Below are 20,399 nucleotides of genomic sequence, written 5' to 3'. Positions count from 1 at the left end.
CAGCATAACGGTCCACAGAAATTCTGTGGCTAAGTGTAAGCGTAATGAATAGCAGTACCTTTCGTTTGCTGCTGACTGCAAACTCCAGGCCGATGTGATTAGGAACCACAGAATGCAGCATGAAACACCTGGCATGGTCTTCCAATACATGGGGTAGGTTTGACATTTCAGTTCACCAATAATTAACTTATAAAGACAAGTAATGTTTAAATAAAAATCAACCTGCAACAAACATTAAATCAGAGGGATTGACAATATGCTTTACCAGGTCACATGGGCTGCCTCTATCCAGAATAGTAACCTTTATCTTGAAAATGCCCTCAACAAGGAATGAAGAATTAAATTCACATGAACGCTTCAGCCAAAGATAGAGCAGACTGCAACATGTGGCCACATTGCTGAGAATATATTTAGCACAGAAATAATGTGTTATCCCATTCTTCCATTAAGGTGTAATTCTATATACAAAGTTAAATGTGGAACATTTTACTTTATTGGCCATGTGATGAAATCCATTGAATAGGTATTGAGCAATAAACCAATGAACCTAAAATTTCTTGCAAAAGTGAGTCCTAAAAAAAACTCATTTTAAAATCAACCTGAAAGCAAACTTGGTTCCTTTACTTTCAGAGCTAACTTGGTTAAGTATTATGTTTATACCAAAACTTAAATAAATTTATGGGGGAAAAATAGGTAAGGCAATTCAAACAAAAAGTATGAAACAGAAGTAAATCTTATGAGGCAAAGGCATTTTCATTGTAATTACATTCATTTACTTGTTAAATAAAACTGCAATTGTAGCATTACTGAATAAATCCATGGTACAATTACTATATTATTGGAATTTAATATGCAGATTACTAAAATAATATTCCTAGACATCATCAATTTTAAAATCTCAGCAGAATTAATCAGTTAATAAGTGAGGCAGTTTTATAACAACAACTTGTATTTATATAGTACTTTAATGTAGTAAAATGTCCCACAGCATTTCACAGAAACAAACAAAATTTGACACCGAGCCACATAAGGGGCTAGGACAGGTTTTAAAGGAGAGATGTAGCGAGGCAGAGGGGTTTAGGGAGATTATTCCAGAACTTAGGGCCAAGGCAGCTGAAGGCATGACCACTACTGATGGAGCGATGAAAATCTGGAGTGCACAAGAAGCCAGAATTGGAGGGACACAGAGAGCTCAGAGGGTTGTAGGGCTGGAGGAGGCTATGGAGATAGGGAGGGGTGAGGTGAGGTGATGAAGCAAAGATGAGAATTATAGAAGAGGTATTGCCAGATCAGTAGCCAGTGTAGGTCAATGAGCACAGGGGTGATGGGTGAACAGAACTTGGAGAGAGTTAAGGTATAGCAGAGTTTTGGATCAGCTTTAGCTTACAGAAGTTAAAATGTGGGAGGCCAGCTAGAAGAGCATTGGAAGAGTCAAATCTAGGAGATAACAAAGGTATAAATGAGGGTTTCAGTAGCAGATAACCTGAGGCAGGGCAGAGACAGGGGATGTTACAGAAGTGGAATTGGCAGTTTTGGGGTTGGAAGCTCATCTCAAGGTCAAATAAACAGTCTGGTTCAGTCTCAGACAGTGGCCAGGGAAGAGGGATGGAATCAGTGGCTAGGGAACAGAGTTTGTTCACTTGAGAAACATTTGACCATTTAGTAAATCTCTTTAGTTCCATGTATCAAAGTTAAGGTCATGTACAACTCAACCCCAGAAAACCAGCTTAGTTATTGTCCAGCAAATATCACAGAAATGTAAAGTATCATCAACAGTAGAGTCATTAAGAAATAACTCTCACTTGTCTTGCCCAACTTGTCAAAAAAGGAACTGAAGCAGATCCTACTACAGAATAGGCCACAACAGGTCTTATAAAATTTACACCAACTAGAAATTTAAGCTTGCTTACAAAGTAAAACCATTAATTATTGCCCTCTTAGACTCAGGTTCAAAGTATAGGAATATTGTTGCAGTCTCAAGGCTACGAAATCAAACCATTAAACTCCAATGGTCAGTCACATTTTGATTTTGTGTGGGCAATAATGAATATCCTGAGCAACTGCAAGGCAATAATGAAGCCTTAAATTCATGGGAGCTGTACACTGACAGATGTAGTAGCAGCCATCAATAGGCAGGACACTGTATGCAACTAAATCTACAAACTCCAAACCCTAGTCACAAATTACATTCCCCCTCCCAACCACTGTCTCAGGCTGAACCAGCATCCTATTCAACCCCAAGCAGAGCTTCCAACACTTTATCCTCTCCATCACAAAGACCACTTACATCACACAACCTGCCTCCACTCCTACCTCTATCTGCCACTGAAACTCATCTATGCTTTGCCACCTCCTGACTTGACTACTTCAATGCAATCCTGGCCAGCTTTCCATTCTCCACCTTCCATGCGCTGGAGTTCATTAGACCTTGCTGCCCAATTCCTATCCCACATCACATCCCACTCATCCAATACTCCTGTCCTCGCTAACCATGCTCCCAGTCCTTTACTATTTCACATTTAAAATACTCATGTTTAAATCTCTTCATGGCCTCACCCCTCCTTCCCTCCCTCTAATCACCAGCCCCACAATCCCATCCCTAGGACATTTTACTATGTTAAAGGCACTATATAAATGTACGTTGTTAATTTATCATCCCTATAGCTTTGTGTGCACCCCTCTATTTGTCCCACTATTGATGTTGTACCTTCAGCCACCGAAGTCCCTCGCTCTGGAATTCCACCCCTAAACTCCTCCACATCGCTCTCTTCCCTAAATCCCACCGTTGACCCAGTTCATAATCACTGTTTGCAATATCTCTCTTTATCTAGGTGTCCATGTTTTGATTATACCTTTGTGTGAGGATGTTTTTCAACCTTATACATTCATTTTCAAGAGTCACAAAAACCTACGAATGCATATGAAATTATGGAAGTAAGGCGCTGTTGCATTTTGTTTTCAAGGTTTCATTGGCCAATTATTCACGTCCTTTTACAACGACATACCCTACTTCTTAATGCGACAAGTTACTATACTTGCAAACTCAAAACTCCAAGCACCTGCAGTTTTGTTTTGCGACAAGTTTAAAAGGCAGAATTTAAGGCTTCGACCCCTGTACATTTGAAGCTACCGGTGGGTTACAGACACGAACGGTTGGTAAAACAGAGATGTTCATATACATTCCAAGCAGCTTTATTCATATACATTCCAAGCAGCTCAAATTCAGACAAATACTTCCGTAAGTTGATTTTCTATTTAAAGCTTCTTAAAATCCTCAGAGCCTGAACCCCGCTATCAGAGGCTGACTTCATATGAAAACTAATCCTTCCGGGCGGCTGCACTACTCGAGCTCGCAACTCCTCACAGGCAAGGAGCCCAGAGTGTAGGAGCCCCTCAGCCCGCGGCCCAAACTGGGCTGGGCGGACACCTTCCAAGAAAGCGGCCGGCGTCACAGAGCAGGCCGCAGAACCAGCACAACAACCCGCTGACAAAAACTCACCGACACGCATTCGGGCTTTAAAAAATAAACCCAGCCTCGACCCCCTTCGTTACTCGGTCACCGCGCTTCAGCCGATTGCCTCAGCCCCGCCGCCGAAAGAAGGAAGCTTACCGTCGGCAACGGCTCGGCCGGAAAGACCTCATCCGCAGCCTGCCAGTGCCGGAGATGCCGCGCCGAGGTCAGTGGAACTTGTAGTTCATCTTGTAACCGCGCCCGCGGCGGGCAATGAGGGGCGAGGCAGAGAATGAACTACAACGCCCAGTGAGCATCGCGCGCGCAGCGTCTGCAACATTCCACAAGATTGACGTCGGAGTCAACGAATCAGAAGCTGCGATGTTCGCCGCGTGCCAATGGCCGGGCGGTGCAGCGGCTGCAGATCGATGTGGTCTGCCCCCAGCTCTAATAACGGAGCTTTTACTACCAACTGGGAAGGACAGAAAGGCTGCAAGGTATAATTCATTTATTGCCTCGTTTAATCCAGCCGCGTGAGTTCTAATTGGAAAAATAATTGGAAATTTCAAAAATATAGCGTATGAAAAGCCGCGCGACCTGTATTCCCTGCCTTTGACATAACCAAAGACAATTGCACAAGTGAGGTTTTTTGCACCATTTATTAAGCGTAGAAAGCAAGGCTGTTTTGATTTCAGCACTGACTCTGAAAATCTGTCCAGTCCAGGAGTGGGAGCTCAACGAAATTGTAGCAAGAAGTTGTAAACGGCACGCACTTGGAACATGTAGATGTCGAGAAAGAGTCAACCTTTGTATTAAATGTGTGTACGGGCGCGTCTATGTGGAGACGGCTCGGTTTATTCACATCAATCCTCTAGTCGTGTAGCAGTATCGTGTATCTGACTTTCCCACAGGCTGATGCAGCGCCAGCGCGTTGATATTTGAATGTTACTTGCTTCATTTTATTCATCCACTTAATTCATTTTTTCGACGGAAGTAAAAACATGACTCCGATTAGTTATTGGCTAATTCGGTAGAAAAGATTAGCGAGCGAGGCGAAAAATCGTGTCCGCTCGCCCGTGTTGACATCAGTCACTCTGATTTTATTTGAAAAAAGGAAGCGTCGGTGTCAAAAAGAAATATTTTGCAATATTTCACCGTTAACCTTTTTTTTCTGGTAACGTTGCTTGATGTCTTGATTATCAAGTGAGGATATCTCAAATCTTTAAAAATATTACCAGAATAACGTGCACGAAATATCTACCTTTTTATCTACTTTAGCTGCAAAATGGTGTTTTTCTGTTTGTCCCCACCTACAAGATATTGAATATTTCTTGGTGTACGGTAACATAAAGTGCCCGGAGAACTGACTTACTTTGTGCAATTATTTGATGTCTTGCCATCCTATGATTTTTGTTGTTGTAGGAGAATTCCCCACAAGGAGTACAGTGACTTAACTGTGGATGCATGTTCTTGCGAGCTGTATGCATTTACTCGTAATTGTATCCATCAGCGTGTTAAATATAATTGATATTCTAGATAATTTTGGTACTACTAAAAATTAAACAACTACAGTACGTTCTACATTTGTGTGCCCTGCAATTACCTTCAATGGGTGAGGAAACATTTGTGCGCCGCTGACGAATTGAAGTGTAATTTGCTGGTTTAATTTTGGTTTGCAAATGTCTTTTTCACCCACAGAGCCATTGCGTTTAGAAGGGAAAAGGAGAAAAATATATCCATATAAATATAGTCTTAACTGTTCTATTGGCGGCAATTTCGCTGTGACATGTTCGTGTGTGCTGAATGCATTTACTCGTAATTGCACCTATGTTGCATGTTAAAATTGTGTTTTTAGTGCCTCATCTCGCCCTGAAAATAGTATATTGAAATTCTTGATAAAACTGTGTTTAACTACCTGAAATGAAATGCTTTAGACATTTGAAAAGTAATGCTATTTGTTCAATGTATGATTGAGATCACGTTATTATCTCTTTTAGCAATCACCATACAATGCTGCTGCTACTGCAGCTCTTGTGTACACCTGTGCAGCACGAGCAATTTTGTTTTATTTGTATCCTTCCATTTTTCTGCTTCATCACCTAGCCTTGGATTCATACCACCCTTCTCGCAACAAGGTTGCGTGCTTGACATTAGAAAATAAGAAGTGCATCTGGTATTCTGCAACATTGTGTCAACTAGAAGAACATAATTACCATAAAATCCCGAGTGTTGGCCACAGTGCTGTAGAAATGCCATCTGTGATTTTCGTACCATTTGACTAGCCAGGAACATCGTTCACACCAGTGCCGTTGTTACCTGCTGTAGAATGTGTCATTAATACCAGATGTATATGCCACACATTACAGTAATTCTACTACCGAAACTGCTACTGTCAATATTTTCACTTAAAGTAATGTAATTAATTTTAAACATTTAAAGATAGATTAGGCTTGCACCATAAATGTGTATTAGAGCTCTGTTATAAAGTTGATCAGGGTTTTTTAGAAAGCAGGATTACATTATTCTCGGCATATTGAGTTATTTGGAAGCAAAGCTAACCTGATATATGCCTACATTGTTATCTACATGTTTCCTTATCGAGATCTGTGTATCTATAACCTAAACTTTAGATAATAAAACTAGTCCATGTTTATGACCCATTGTGGAGAGTCTGAATTAGCAGGAAAACCTTTATCTAAAGATTGTTTTACGGTGATCATTAAAGTGTAAGCTGATATGTATATCCGCGTCATAAATTTTTGCACTTGTAATGAGTTTTCATAAAAAATTAAATCGGTGTAATATTAAACTGCCCTTATTTTCATCAATTTCAAATAATTTAATCACAATAGATTTGTTAAGTTGCTGGAGATTTTGTTCTACAATTTTAGTGCTTTGAGTTCTTGTCTTGTGTTTTTTAATAATCCCTGCAATGTCAAAGGCACTGACCAAGGCTGAAAAGACTAGGACAAAAAATGTGATGAATTAGAACGTAATGTTGAAGTGACCCTGTGCTTGGATTTTAAAATCTTGGGGATTAAACGAGGAAGGGAAAACTGAGGGAAGTAATTAGTTTGAGTTTTGAATCCCTAAGAGAGAATGAGCTGGAATAGGGCAGTTTTGTGTTGTGACTAAAAGCTTAGTCAAAGATGTGGGTTTTAATGAAGGTCTTGAAGGAAGTGAGTGAGTTAGAGAGGCACAGGGGTTTAAGGAAGAAACTCCCAACAGGTGGGGCCTAGACGAATGAAGGCACCGCTACCAATGGTGGGACAAAGGAAGGAGGACACAAGAGGCCAGGGTCAGAGGAAAGAGAGAGTTTTAGGGGGAGTTGTAAGCAATGTTCCCCCTCATTTTTTATTTTAGTTGCATGGTCCTTCTAAATTTGCTGTGGGGCCGCACATGTGCAAAATCTTTTCCAGCATTACAGCTGGTGAGTGACCTCCTAATTGCGGCCGCGCAGCTTGGTGGGGAGCATTGGATGTAGGGCTTAAAAAGGTCAGAGATGAGGAGGAGAAAAACAATGAAGGGACTTAAATACGATGAGAATTTTAAGTTTGAGGCATTGGGGCACTGCGAGTCAATGATGGAGGAGATTGGAGGAAGAGAATGGTGCAGATAATGATACTGGCAGCCGAGTTATGGATGAGCTGAAGTTTATGGAGGGTGAAGGATGGAAGCCCACCCAGGAATGAATGGAGGTGATAAAGGGATGGAAGAAAGTTTCAGTGACAAATGAGCTGAGGTAGGGGGCGGAGGTGGGTGGTCTTTGTGATGAAGAGTATAGGGAGTCAGAAGCTCAACTCGGCCAAATAAGATGCTATGATTGTGAATAGTCTGGTTCAGCCAGAAACAATGGCTGGGGAAGAGGAATGAATTGGTGGTGAGAGTACATTAAAAGTTGCACTTTTTGTAAGCTGTCTCCACTTAAGTGCATAAGGTACAACAAGATTGTGTTTATTTTCTGTTGTGTTGATGTACAATTATTTCTGAAAGCTAATAGTTCTGTCGGTATTATTTTAAATACTGTCATCATATGGAACTGTTCATGAAATAACTCGTTTTTGGGCTGCTTATCGTAATATCCTTTCAGACCGTGAATTTTTACTTTTTGTTTTGCCTGTTTGCTTAAGAGATTATATGGGAAAGAAGTTGCTTGAATTGTTTCAAATATTTCCAGATTAAATATTGTTTAGCCGTTCTTTTATAACTGGTCAGAAGAGGCACTGGTTTCATTGTCAGCTAGCATGGAGATCAGGAAAGGAAGGTAGCTGCTCAGCAGTCTAGTGGGAAAAAAGTCAGGAGAAGGTAGTGAGTCTCAACCAAGATGAACTCTGGGAAGAACTTGAAGGGAGATGAGATATTAGAAAACAATATTGTTTCGGGGCTCGGACAGAGGGTTTCCTGAAAGGAGGTTTGGCTTGGTGGGCAAAGGGAAGTGGGGGTCTAGAGCAGAACCAGCAGAACGGATGGCCTCGACCTTTTGACAAAGAAGTCCATGGAGATGAGGGTGGATGAAGTAGGGCAAATGGGTAACAACTGTAACAAACACCTTCTATCCTGGGTTGCAGTAGACTAAAATAAGTTTAAAATGTTTGCTTTGTGTTGAGTACAATAAAGGTAATTTTGTAGTTACCTGTGGAAAGATGTCGACACACTCGTGATCACATCAGATCCCACCACCATGCCCTTTTCCATCATATTGAAAAGGTCAGCAAGGAAGGGCAGTTTGAGGAGATGAATTTTAGACGTGTAACTGACTTTCTAATTATGGCAGAGATTTATAGGCCCAGAATTTCTTGGAAAGTTTTTGGAGTAACTACAGCATAAGAGTGACTTTGAGCTGTTGTTTTCTGAGGAAACTGGTGTGTAACTGACATCCATTTTACATTAAAATATTGGGCCAGAATTCACACTAAAAATAACAGTGAGGCTAACAACACTCACCATTATTTATGCACAAATTAGACAGCAACCTCAGATGAGCGCAGAAAAACACAAAAATCTGGAAGTTCCTGTCCGAGATGTGTTGCTCCTCCATAAGCTGTGCAAAAATGGCATCTTGCCATCTAGCTTCCCAATGTATTAAACGATGTGAAGTTCTTGCACATGAATGGTAGATGCGGACTAAACTCGCCACAGAAAGTTAGGGTTTGTCCATTTTGGTATCTTTTTAACGGTGTGATGTCTTAATTACCGCCAAGCAACCTCTCTGGCACTGAAAATTAATTTTTGTGGAGTCTCATTCCTTCAGATTTTAATTGTTGGAGACTTTTTTTCTGACTTTGCTTTTCTGTCCCTTTTTCAATCCCATCTTTCTTTCCCTCCTTATTTTGCTTTCTGTACCTGATTTAACATTGCATTCACTGTTCTAGCTTATACTTCCTAGTTCAGACTGCACTGTTCTTTAACAATACTTCAGTATGATTGATCAAGTAGACATGTAGGGGGAGAAATTCAGTATCACCTCATTTTGGAGGCGTGAAAAATTTGGGTTAGCACCCCCGGAAGGAAGTGGAGTGCTAAATCAAGCGCTTCTCTTCCTTCCGGGGGCACTAATGGGGCGGATGCCTCAGCAACACTGCACTCTGGGTTGTGCAGTGTTGCCGTGTCCGAGGGGCTCTTACCTCACTTAAAGGGAAGGGTCCATGCTGCCGACTCTGCAGAAGAAAAAGGGGCCTACCCGGACCACCATGGAGCAGGGGTGTTGAGCGATCGTGGCCAGGACCCCATGTAGAAACCAGATCAGGAGCGGCAACAAGAAGGTAAGTTTGTTTTTTCACTCTGCCACCTCGCTGTTAATTTTCGTCCCAGTAGCATGAGGTCACCCAATCCGCATCTCCTGCACCTATCTCTGCTTTCGTCCAGCAATGCTGCAAGGGGCGAAAGTGAATTTTGGGGCCGGGGTGATGCACGCGGCAATGACATCACAATCTCCAGGCGCAGGAGATTGGGGCGCAAAGCTGTAGCGTCGCCGCTAAACTCCCGCGTCATTGCCAACGTCACGCCTGGGTAGTAAGGCATTTGCACCCCAGGGGGCGCTAATGGGAAGCGCAACTGCATCGAATTTCCAGCCCATAGTTGCTTACCCTGTTCACACGGGTCTCGGATGCCCTGTAGAAGGTGTTGCGCCATTTGGATCTCTAAACTACAGCAATTTCCAGTGCAAAAGATCGTAGAAACTAAATGGGCATGAGCAAGTCTAATGAACGGCAGGCACTGTTTAGTCACCGGCTGCATTAAATTCTGGGCTATTGCTATGCATGGATTTCGTCAATTGTTTGCGTCGCTTTGGAGAAATATTTGACAATAGATTTACCTGAATAATGCACTGGTGTAGATCTAAAATTCAGGGGCAGCATGGCATGAAGTCACCTGATAGTGGTATAACTGAGATTTCTGAAGGTTGATGATGATTTCATTCATTATTTTTTGATTTCTCTTCTTGCTGAGACTTAACCAAAGGGCTATCAGTCTACTGCATCTGGAATTTTTGCACTCTCCCAACCCCCCATCTCCTGCCATGTTCAGAAGCACTAAGCAGCTGGTCTGGCCTTCCCAATGACCATACTCCACTTCTGTGTAATAATGGAAGAGCAGAGGCAAGAGGCTCAGAGTAATGCACTAATGCAGGAGACAGCAGCCTACATGCTATTATTTCTATTGGTGGCGCTGCATTTGTCCTTTTTAGGCCAGCTTTTACATTCTGGCATAAGCAAATGGACTCCAAGAAATCTGGGCATAAATTCCCACCTACAAGATCACCACAGAAACCGGAGTAAATTTCAGTGTAATATCTGCATAAATACAACTCCAGGCCATAGATTTGCAGTTTTATCTGTTTAAAACAAGTCTTGCTGTTGTTAATCAGGCAGCACAAGCTGCTACTCTCGTGTTCCTGTCCAGCCCCTTTTTGCTTTAAGTACATGCATTCTCAGCAATTGAAGGTAAATGTAGAATTAATTGAAAGTGACGTTCATCCAATTTCAGTTGACATTGCACTGCTGATAAAATACCAGATCAGCAATGCATTTATTTTGTATAGGATATTGAATGGGAGTGAATCCCAATACAGTAATCCAAAGGCAGTGATCTAATCAAGTGGTTCAGATGGCATAAAACACAATGAAGTTCGAAAGGTTTGCTGATTTTTCTGAACCCATTTGATGTTGCTGTGTTATGTATGTAATAACTCGAAAGACTGAATACTGTAAACTCACTCAGGTGCAAACCTGGCTCAACTTTATTCAGGCCCAAAGTGCCCACATTACATGGTGGCTTGCTTTATATACCTGGCCTGCACACACGTGCGTACAGCCCAATGACCTCTGACAGTGACGCCCCCTGGTGGCTAGTAACCCCAAGCATACAAACATGACATTGGTTGTTGTCTTTTGGCACCCATCAAATACGTGTGTTGATGCCATGAATTCTTCACTGTTACTGTTTGGTCCAGGACCTTGACTATCTGGCCAATTTGAATATAATTTAACATTTTGCATATTTATGCCAATATCACAAAAAAAAATTCTTCACTTATCTTGGGTACAGAATAGAGAATGAAATGTTTCAATCATCATTGTCTTTGGCCTTGTGTAGATAAACTGTTACCTTTTTAATCACTTAAATTGACGTGCTGCCTGCATCACATTGAACGGGCGTGGCTTAATTGCGCATCGCAATCCCCGTGCCAGTTTTCAGGGGCTGTCCAATTTATCCTCTCTATCTCTAACGTCGGAGAGAACTCAATATTTAGGTGCATAATCTGGTTGCATTTCAGCTGAAGTGGATTGAGCTTCGTCAGCAAATGATCTCTAACATCACCTTTCTTGGCCAATTAGTATAACCATGGCATTTAATCTAAGCAATCACACTTTGACATAGAATTTGGGTGATGTGTTGGTTTTAATTGTATCCTCTCAGCAATGTAAACACTGCAAGAAGATACAATTTTCAACTTTGTGCTGCCAGCAAAAACCTTGCCTATTCGAAGTGTAATGTCAAAAATGTCCTCTAAAATGCAAGAGGATAATGTCGTGGCATCATTTATGTTTTGATGCATGTTTGTTTCTCGCTCTGCGGATCTTGTTATTACACCTCGCTGTGAATTAATTACCTCCCTCCCCCCCCCCCCCCAAACCACTAATGATTACCTCCAAAATGCTATTTCTCTAATAATATAAAAATATTAGCTACTGCACAACAGTAATATATGTAAAATTTAGTTTTTCAAAGAACAGTAAGATTTGAAATACCAACAAACCTGCAAAGTAAACACAAAAAGAGTAAATACGCAAGTCTGCTTCGAGATGATTTAGTTGTCTGTCCCTCCCCGATCTACCATGCAAATGACCTTAATTAGACTCGAGAAAGCATTTAACAGGTTCCAGGCTCTCTCGAATGCCTTTAAGCTATAGACCTATAATAGCTTTTTTTCCTGATCTTCATTGACTACAGCAGCTTTCCATAGCAATCAGATTCATGGTGCATCCTGATCTTTTGTGTAATTATCTGAGGGTGCTGCATTGAAGTGCTTTGCAAAAGTGTAGTTCCACAATTACTGACATGATATCTTTAAGTATCTGGAATCATGGCTTTGCTATGCAGTTTGCTTTTAATCATTAGAAAAGTATATTAAGTCTGCTGCAGATTGTGTGTACTATTCCATAAGAATGGATTTGCCACAGGGTGGGAGTGGGAGCTAATGCAAGCATTTGGCGCAATCATGATAAACAGCCATCAAAATGAAATATCTGATCTGAGGAGAAGTATTTATAAAAGGTGCAAGGGAAGCTGATTTTGCACAGGTTTTGCAGATGGACCAATTTTATTATCATGGGCCCAAGTTTCCACACGCGCCTAGAACGGCGCAGTCCCGACCTGGACGCCCGTTTTTCGCGCCACAAAGTGCGCCTAAAAAAATCCTCGGTATTCTCCACCTCCCTGCAGGTCCTTTGGACCTCGGCGCAGCCAGCACGAGCTGTGGGGGGGCGGAGCCATGTCCCTGCGCTGAAAACAGTGCCGGGACCTCTGCACATGCGCGCTACAGTGGGCACGCAAGTGCAGTAGCGCCAGGGCTAGGGGCTGCGTGCTTCGGGCCCCTGTGTGGGAGGGGCCCGAAGCACGCAGCCCCTAGCCCTGGCTGAATGGCCTCACTGGGGCTGCGTGAATAAGGCTCCTGCTTCCCCCCCCCCCCCCCCACCCCCGACCAGACCCGACACTCGCTCCCCGCCTCCCCCCCCCCCCCCCCCCCCCCTGCCTCCGGACCAGACCCGACACCTGCTCCCCGCCTCCAGACCAGACCCGACACCCGCTCCCCGCCGCCTCCGGACCAGACCCGACACCCGCGCCCGACCCCCGACTGACCCGACCCGCGCTACTGTTCCCGCTCCCCGACTGGACCCGACCCGTGCTTCTGTTCCCGCTCCCCGACTGGACTCGACCCGACTCGCGCTCCTGTTCCCGCTCCCCGCGCCTCCGACTGGACCCAACCCGACTCCCGCGCTATCACTCTCTCTCTCTCTCTCTCTCTCTCTCTCTCTCTCTCTCTCCCTCCCTCCCTCCCTCCCTCCCTCCCTCCCTCCCTCCCTCCCTCCCTCCCTCCCTCCCTCTCCCCCTCCCTCCCTCCCTCCCTTCCTCTCCACCTCTCCCCTCCCCCCCTCTCTCTCTTTCCCCCCCGAACCGAACCTCCCCGACCCAACGCCACCTACCTGTAAATCTGGTGCTGGGGACGGGCCCTGCCCGAAGTCCCGGGCCGGCCCGTTCAGCCTTCGGTCCCGAAAGGCCTGCCTGAAGTACTTTCACACAGGTAGGAAGATGGTTTATTTAATCTTTTCTTTGCTTATAAATGTTTATTCAGGTTGGATTTATTTGTATAAGTATAAATAAGGATTTATTATAGAATTTAATGACTTCCCTTCCCCCCCCCCCCACCTCGTTCTGGATGCCTAATTTGTAACCTGCGCCTGATTTTTTAATGTGTAGAACAGGTTTTTTCAGGTCTACAAAAATCTTCACTTGCTCCATTCTACTTTTAGTTTGGAGTATGTTTTCACTGTGGAAACTTTCAAATCGGGCGTCAGTGGCTGGACACGCCCCCTTTTGAAGAAAAAATTCTGTTCCAAAGTAGAACTGTTCTACCTGACTCGAACTGCAGAAAAAAAAATGTGGAGAATTGTGATTTCTAAGATAGTCCGTTCTCCACCAGTTGCTCCTAAAAAATCAGGCACAAATCATGTGGAAACTTGGGCCCCATGTAACTAAATTGTTACTTGTTAATGCTGTTCTGGAAGCTGCCATTCACTGGTTTTACATTGTACCATTTTATTACAGATCTTCAGACACCAATTTCTGAAATATAAAATAAAAATGCTGTAGATTAGAACATGCAGCAATACTTTTCCACTGTGTTGCAGGTATCCCAGAACATGTAGGTTTAATTCTGAGTTAGTGCACTGAAACCAATACCAGGGATCGCTTTGATAAATGACCACCTTGATCTCCACTTAATCAGTGCCGACAACACTAATGTCTTTGTTGGCGTACAACCTTTCATGTTTGTGACTTTGGCTTTGTGGATGCAACATAGAATCCAGTGCATGTCTTGATCCGTACTATAACTGTCATCTACCAAATCAAAACTAGCCTGTAGCACCCATTGTAATTTCTTGAGGTAGAAGATTTGTACCGGAAGGTAAATTATAATGTGTATATATATCGCATTACATTTGCCATATACTGGGGGCTTTGGGTTCTTCTGGTATATACTTTTCCCCTCCAGGCACACTTCTGACACTTGACTTGTATTTATGTAACAGTCTTTTGTTTTAATACCCAAGTAACCTTTGGTAATAAAGTTACAATGTCATATTAACACTTCTGCATGAGTGTGTAGCAATAGTGTACATCCTTTTAATGAATTCACTTCTAATGAATGTAAATCTTATGTGAAGCTATAATAGTTGTTTTAGTGCTGTGTAAGCCAGTCTGACTGAAGAATTTGGGCTATTTGTAAATATTGTTTAATCCACATTACTGACGACGAGCTAAAAATTTATTTAGCCCTAGAACTAAATTGCCCTATTTGTGTCTTCTGACGTCTAGCTGAGTGTTACTAACCAATGTAATTGCAATTAGCTTGTGAAATGAGTTGGCAATTATGTCTTGTTCAGGAAAGCAAGGATATATTGCTAGCATTGAATCTAATGTGACTTGAACTGGAGATCGCACACATTCATCCACCAAACTGACTGTAGGAATAATGGAAGTAATAGTTAAGACATAAATGATGGAATCAAGGAAACGCATCACATGGAATTAAGTACTTTTGAAGTGTAGTCAGTGTTGCAGTGTAAGCAAATGTGGCAGGCAATGTTTCAGAAAAAGCAATCCGATAAATGACTAGTTAATCTGTTTTTAGTTGTGTTGGCTGCAAATAGAACAAGAACATTTCATGAATCCATACAACATGGATTTCAAATTTTTTCAGTTTCTTAATGTGTGTTGAAACAACAAAATTTTTACAGGACCCTACTACTGAGGGAGGAGAAATAGCTGGCAGATAGCCAAAGGTATGGTCTTAAGGAGGCTTTTAAAGGTGGGGAAAGTAGTCGCAAGGTTTATGGGAAAATTCCAGAGAATAGTCAAGATGGCTAAAAGCTTTGTACTGATGATGGAATGGGATACACAGCAGGACTGTGTCTGGAGATCAGAGAATGGACTGGGAGGTAAAGCTGGAGGAGTTTTCAATGGTAAAGTAAAGTGAAGCTGGGGAGGGATTTGGAAACCAGGCCAAAGATTCTGAATTCTGTGTTTGGAGGCATGGGCAGCATTGTTACACTGTACCCTAATGCTACGAAGCTGTAGAAGGCAATTAATCATTTGTTTTAATGCAGAGTAATATATTAAATTATTGATGAGCAAGATGTTTAACTTTAAGATTTAGCATCTTTGTGTGGGGTAAGGGGGGAAGGAGAAGAGAGAAAACAGCTGAGTCTAGGATCAGAAATCATTTAAGAAGATGATTAGCTTTAGTCGAGGTTGAATCTCTTATCCGGCATCCTCAGGATCTGGCCTGTGCCGGATTAGGGATTTTGTCGGACGAAAGGAGGTCACATTAAATTGACTGGTACAGGTACTGAGCAAGGGGATATCGGGGCGGGCTGACTGGCTTAGGGCTGGGAGAGCGGCAGAGAGATAGTGGGGGAGGGCGGTGGATCGCGGGGTCAGGCCAGCAATTGCGGGAATCGGCAGCAAGGAAGAACTTCAATTTGTTCATGTCGGAATTCTGCGCATGTGCCACCTGGTGGCCGGGAATGGCGCCGGACGAGGGGTGGTGCCGGATAAGGGAGTCCTGGATAAAGGACATTCAACTTGTAATGCTATTGGACACACACAGCCCTGTGAAATTGAATACTTCATCCATTCTGCAGAGATTTTCAAGATGGTAGACAAAGAGGGTATTAAAGTTTTAAGTTAGACCATGAGTTTCCAACATGGTTACAGGAGGTGGAAGGCCTGCATGTATCCAATCAAACTCTGTCAAAATAGCCCCTGCAAAGTTGCTCACTCAGTTTTGGTATCTCTATAACAACACTTCAAACTAACTTATTGCATGTGCAGCGCTTTGGAATATTGGAGTGATAAGGCATTTTAAATGCAAGTTCTCGCTTTCTTTCTGCCATCCCCCAGTACCTCCTCTTGAAGAGGGGAATAGAACAGAATTGCAGAGGTTCCTGTAAGGAAGATGGTTTTGAAATAGTACATTATTGGATTCTTAATATTTAAACTATACAGGCCATATTGCATTTATTTCTAAATTATTATAGTCCTAATGTTTCCCCTGAGTATTTTGCAGTACTAATTTACAATTCCTCTTCCCGTAGGCTTGAAAATTGGCTGAAAATGACACAGTTGCTGGGATTCCTGATCCTGTTGATTGTGAAATGTGTAGCAGTAGAAGCAGGCATCCAGGATGACATCACTGCTGAGTTTTCTGTGAAGGTTTACCACCATTTGCGGTCAATGGAGAAAGATGAGAATATTTTTTACTCCCCCTTCAGTATCGCTAATGCTTTAGGAATGGTTGAGCTTGGTGCTGGTGGTACAACTCTTGAGCAAATTCAACATGTTATGGGCTACAATCATATGCATAAAGGTAAATACTGTCGACCTTTTTACGTAAAATTATTTTTGTTTAGAGTATCTGTAATATATACTTGATTAAATATGGAATATACATGCATGTTTCTAGTTGCTTAAGTTAATAGCTTAAAAATGCCCATCAATCAGTATTAGTTCACCTTGAATTAGCAGTTTTGAAGCACCCAATGCCTGTTTTTGGAAAGTATCCCCTTAGGATGTAGCACCTGCATCTTGATCTTCATTTGGATGACTGCTGATGAGAACTTTACTGTCCAAGAACTTTGGCATTCTTGGATAATCAGTAGATCTTGAGCCTTCCAGAGAAGGCAATCCATTGTAAACTTGTAAAAATCTTAGTTACAGCTAATGCAATTATTATAGGAGCCTGCTACATTGTCCTAACAAGGGCTGCTTGTATAGATATTTTCTATTGTATTGACAATTTCTATAGGTTGTTTCCCCTGGCTGGAAGTCTAGAACTCGGGGTCATAGTCTCTGGTTAAGGGGTCAACCATTTAAGACTGAGATGAGGAATTTCTTCACTCAAAAGGTTGTGATTCTTTGGATTTCTCTACCCCAAAGGACTGTTACTGAAGCATTGAGTGTATTCAAGACAGAGATAGATAAATTTTTGGACTCTAGGGGAAACAAGGGATATGGAGATCGGGTGGGAAAGTGGAGTTAAGGTCAAAGATAAGCCGATCTTATTGAATGGCGGAGCAGGCTCGAGGTGCCGTATGGCCTCCTGCTCCTAATTATTTTTTTAAAGTACTTTGGTATGTTGCCATTTGTACAAGGTTGAATAAATGAGGTAGATTGGATTACAGACCATATTTCATTTTCATTATTCTTGGAATGATGGCAGCTGCACTTATAAATCTTGCTTGTAGGTTACTCCTCAATTCTTTGGGTTTAACATAAGAACATAAGAATTAGGAACAGGAGTAGGCCATCTAACCCCTCGAGCCTGGTCCGCCATTCAAAAAGATCATGGCTGATCTGGCCGTGGACTCAAGCTCCACTTAACCGCCCGCTCCCCATAACCCTTAATTCCCTTATTGGTTAAAAATCTATCTATCTGTGATTTGAATACATTCAATGAGCTAGCCTCAACTGCTTCCTTGGGCAGAGAATTCCACAGATTCACGACCCTCTGGGAGAAGAAATTCCTTCTCAACTCGGTTTTAAATTGGCTCCCTCGTATTTTGAGGCTGTGCCCCCTTAGTTCTCGTCTCCCCGACCAGTGGAAACAACCTTTCTGCCTCTATCTTGTCTATCCCTTTCATTATTTTAAATGTTTCTATAAGATCACCCCCTCATCCTTCTGAACTCCAATGAGTAAAGACCCAGTCTACTCAATCTATCATCATAAGGTAAACGCCCTCATCTCTGGAATTAGTACTCTTGTTTTTTTTCTGCTACATTGCTCTTGTTGTTAGACTCGAGGTTTCAGTGCTACCTCTGCTTAAAAACAAAACACGTGTTTTTGGAAAAGGTTTTCGAGCCTGCCCCTGGGTGATTTCTCCTCCTCTTCTCCCTTCACTCACCCCCATGATGTAAATTCCTACTTGTATGTAGAGGCTGAAGTTCTCTCACAGAATGAAGACCTTGCATATGAGCAGTGTTCTGTCATTGTAGAGCATCATTGTGGGGTATATTTTTTTTAAAGTGCTAAATTCTGTTCTGTTCAGGTGAGGAATTTGACTTGCTGCGGGACCTCTCTCGGTCCATGAAAGCAGACAGCCAGCAGTATGTAATGAAGCTGGCCAACTCGTTGTTTGTACAGGAAGGATTTCAACTAAATGACAAGTTCCTTCAAATGCTGAAAAAATACTTCAGTGCCAGTGTTGGAAGTATTGACTTCAGCCAATCTTCTTCTGTGGCTGATCATATCAATGAGTGGGTGCAGAATCAAACCAATAGTAAGTATCGTCAATTATTGAAATGCTGTTAATAGAGTTGGCTGTTCATTAGAAATGTAACATTGCACAGAATCAGAATTATGCAGCACAGGAGTCTATTCAGCCTGTCTTGTTTCCAGACTATCCACTTCATCCCATTCTGCTGCCTTTACCGTACCTTTTTAATTTTTTCTTTTGAAATATTCATCTTTCATTTTCAAAGATTTATGGATACTGCTGCCACCACTGTTTCTGGGAAGGCATTCCATATCTGAACAACCCTTCATTTGGTGGTGATCATAAATTGGGACCCTCTGATGCACTGACTAGTGGAAAAAGTTGCTTTCCTTTTTACCTTCTAAAAGCCCAAATAATTTTGAGCAGCTCCATTAGATCTCCTCAAAATTGTCTTTTCTAATGAGAAAATGCCCAATTCTGTATCTTCTAATGAAAAGCCCCTAAACCCTGGTATCGGTCCTGGTAAATCTCTTCTGCACCCCTCAGTACAAATTCTTCCTAAAGTTCCAAAACTCAGAGCAATATTCAAACCATGTTTAGTATTGCCTGTTGGCTTTTATACTCTCTACCCCTATTATGAAAGGTATTTTGTTGTTTTTGCAATTTTATCTTGTCCTCCCACATTTCAAGATTTGTGTATCTGAATCCCTCAGATGCTCTGCTCTTATAAATTTTTACCATTTAATATATTATTCCCCTCTTTCTTCCCAAAATGTATCGCTTCACAGTTCAGCAGACCTCTATCTGTCCAATCCGGTAACCAATGTCCTCCTGAAATTGCTTATAGTCCACTTCGTAGCTCTATGTATTTGTATTATTGGCAAATTTTGATCTTGTGCCCCTATACGAGAGACAGAGGGTATATGTATATCCCTGGGGAATGCTACTATTTAGAGTAGCTACTACTGATTTCTGTCAACATCTGTGGACAAAGCAAACAGGTTAACATTTCAAGTGTGGACCCTCCACAAGAACATTTTAGAAGTTGGCAAAAGTTAAATTGTTTAATAGCTGTATATTTGCTGTTGAGCACTAAACTGTAGCTAAATTCACAACAGGCTTCTGATTCATTTTACTTAGTGTGCAGTGAGTTTAGGCTTGTAATTTATATCCCTGCTTGACTTGTATCTCCATGGAATGATATACTCACATTTTTTCTGTACGCAGACAAGATACAAGACCTTTCGTCGCCAAAGGACTTCAATGCCTTAACCCGTCTAGTCCTCGTTAATGCAATATACTTTAAAGGAAACTGGAAGTCTCAATTCAGAGCAGAGAATACGCGCACATTCCCTTTTACCAAAGATGATGAAAGTGAAATACAGATACCTATGATGTACCAACAAGGAGACTTCTACTATGGTTTGCAAATGTTTAGCTTTTTTGCAGTTAATTAAAATTGACCTTTCTATTCATCTGATCTGGCATTTGGAACAGAGGTTCAAATTTGATAGAGAACAGTATTCCTTTGTTTCCTTAGCCTTATATAGCGATACAGCCTTATGTAGTGCAACATTGTAATGAACGAGATTGCAGTGGGACCTCCTTTATTTTTGCTAACTGTTTCTAAGTCCCAGTGCAGTCATCCATTCAGATAAGTACTAATATAGTGAAACACTTGTTTAATAGCAGTTGTTGTAAATATTTTAATGCATAAATATTTCCATTCTTAAAAAAAAATTCAAGTGCAAGTTGTAGGAAATATGAATGCTAAATCCTATACCGTACCCACAATGCCTTGGAAATATTGTATCAAAAATCAGTAATATGTACCTATATTAGTATTGAAAAGTCAAATTGGGATTTAGCATTTATTTATGCCTGGGTTTCATACATAATGCTTAAATTAGTTCACTTCAAACTGTCCTGCATAACTCAATCCACAGTAG

The 20,399-nt window shown here is 41.9% G+C and overlaps 2 protein-coding genes across 2 annotated transcripts in view; one reads left to right on the top strand and one right to left on the bottom strand.

Annotated features, from left to right (window-relative positions):
• Positions 1-3,604, bottom strand: part of LOC139266245 (programmed cell death protein 10-like) — a 45,051-nt gene extending 41,447 nt beyond the window's left edge. The window contains exon 1 of the mRNA XM_070884074.1: positions 3,500-3,604. The gene's annotated coding sequence lies outside the window, so the exon portion shown is untranslated. The remainder of the gene's footprint in view (positions 1-3,499) is intronic.
• Positions 3,605-3,856: 252 nt separating this feature from the next.
• serpini1 (serpin peptidase inhibitor, clade I (neuroserpin), member 1) overlaps positions 3,857-20,399 on the top strand; it is a 41,572-nt gene continuing 25,029 nt past the window's right edge. The window contains exons 1-4 of the mRNA XM_070882324.1: positions 3,857-3,948; positions 16,333-16,604; positions 18,283-18,513; positions 19,678-19,872. Coding sequence (XP_070738425.1) covers positions 16,352-16,604; positions 18,283-18,513; positions 19,678-19,872 — 679 coding nt within the window. The 5' untranslated portion in view covers positions 3,857-3,948; positions 16,333-16,351. The remainder of the gene's footprint in view (positions 3,949-16,332; positions 16,605-18,282; positions 18,514-19,677; positions 19,873-20,399) is intronic.

This window comes from Pristiophorus japonicus, chromosome 6 (assembly GCF_044704955.1).
Source record: "Pristiophorus japonicus isolate sPriJap1 chromosome 6, sPriJap1.hap1, whole genome shotgun sequence".
In the NCBI taxonomy this organism is placed as follows: domain Eukaryota; kingdom Metazoa; phylum Chordata; class Chondrichthyes; family Pristiophoridae; genus Pristiophorus; species Pristiophorus japonicus.
Note: the sequence above shows the minus strand (reverse complement) of the source record. Positions and strands in the feature narration are given on the sequence as shown.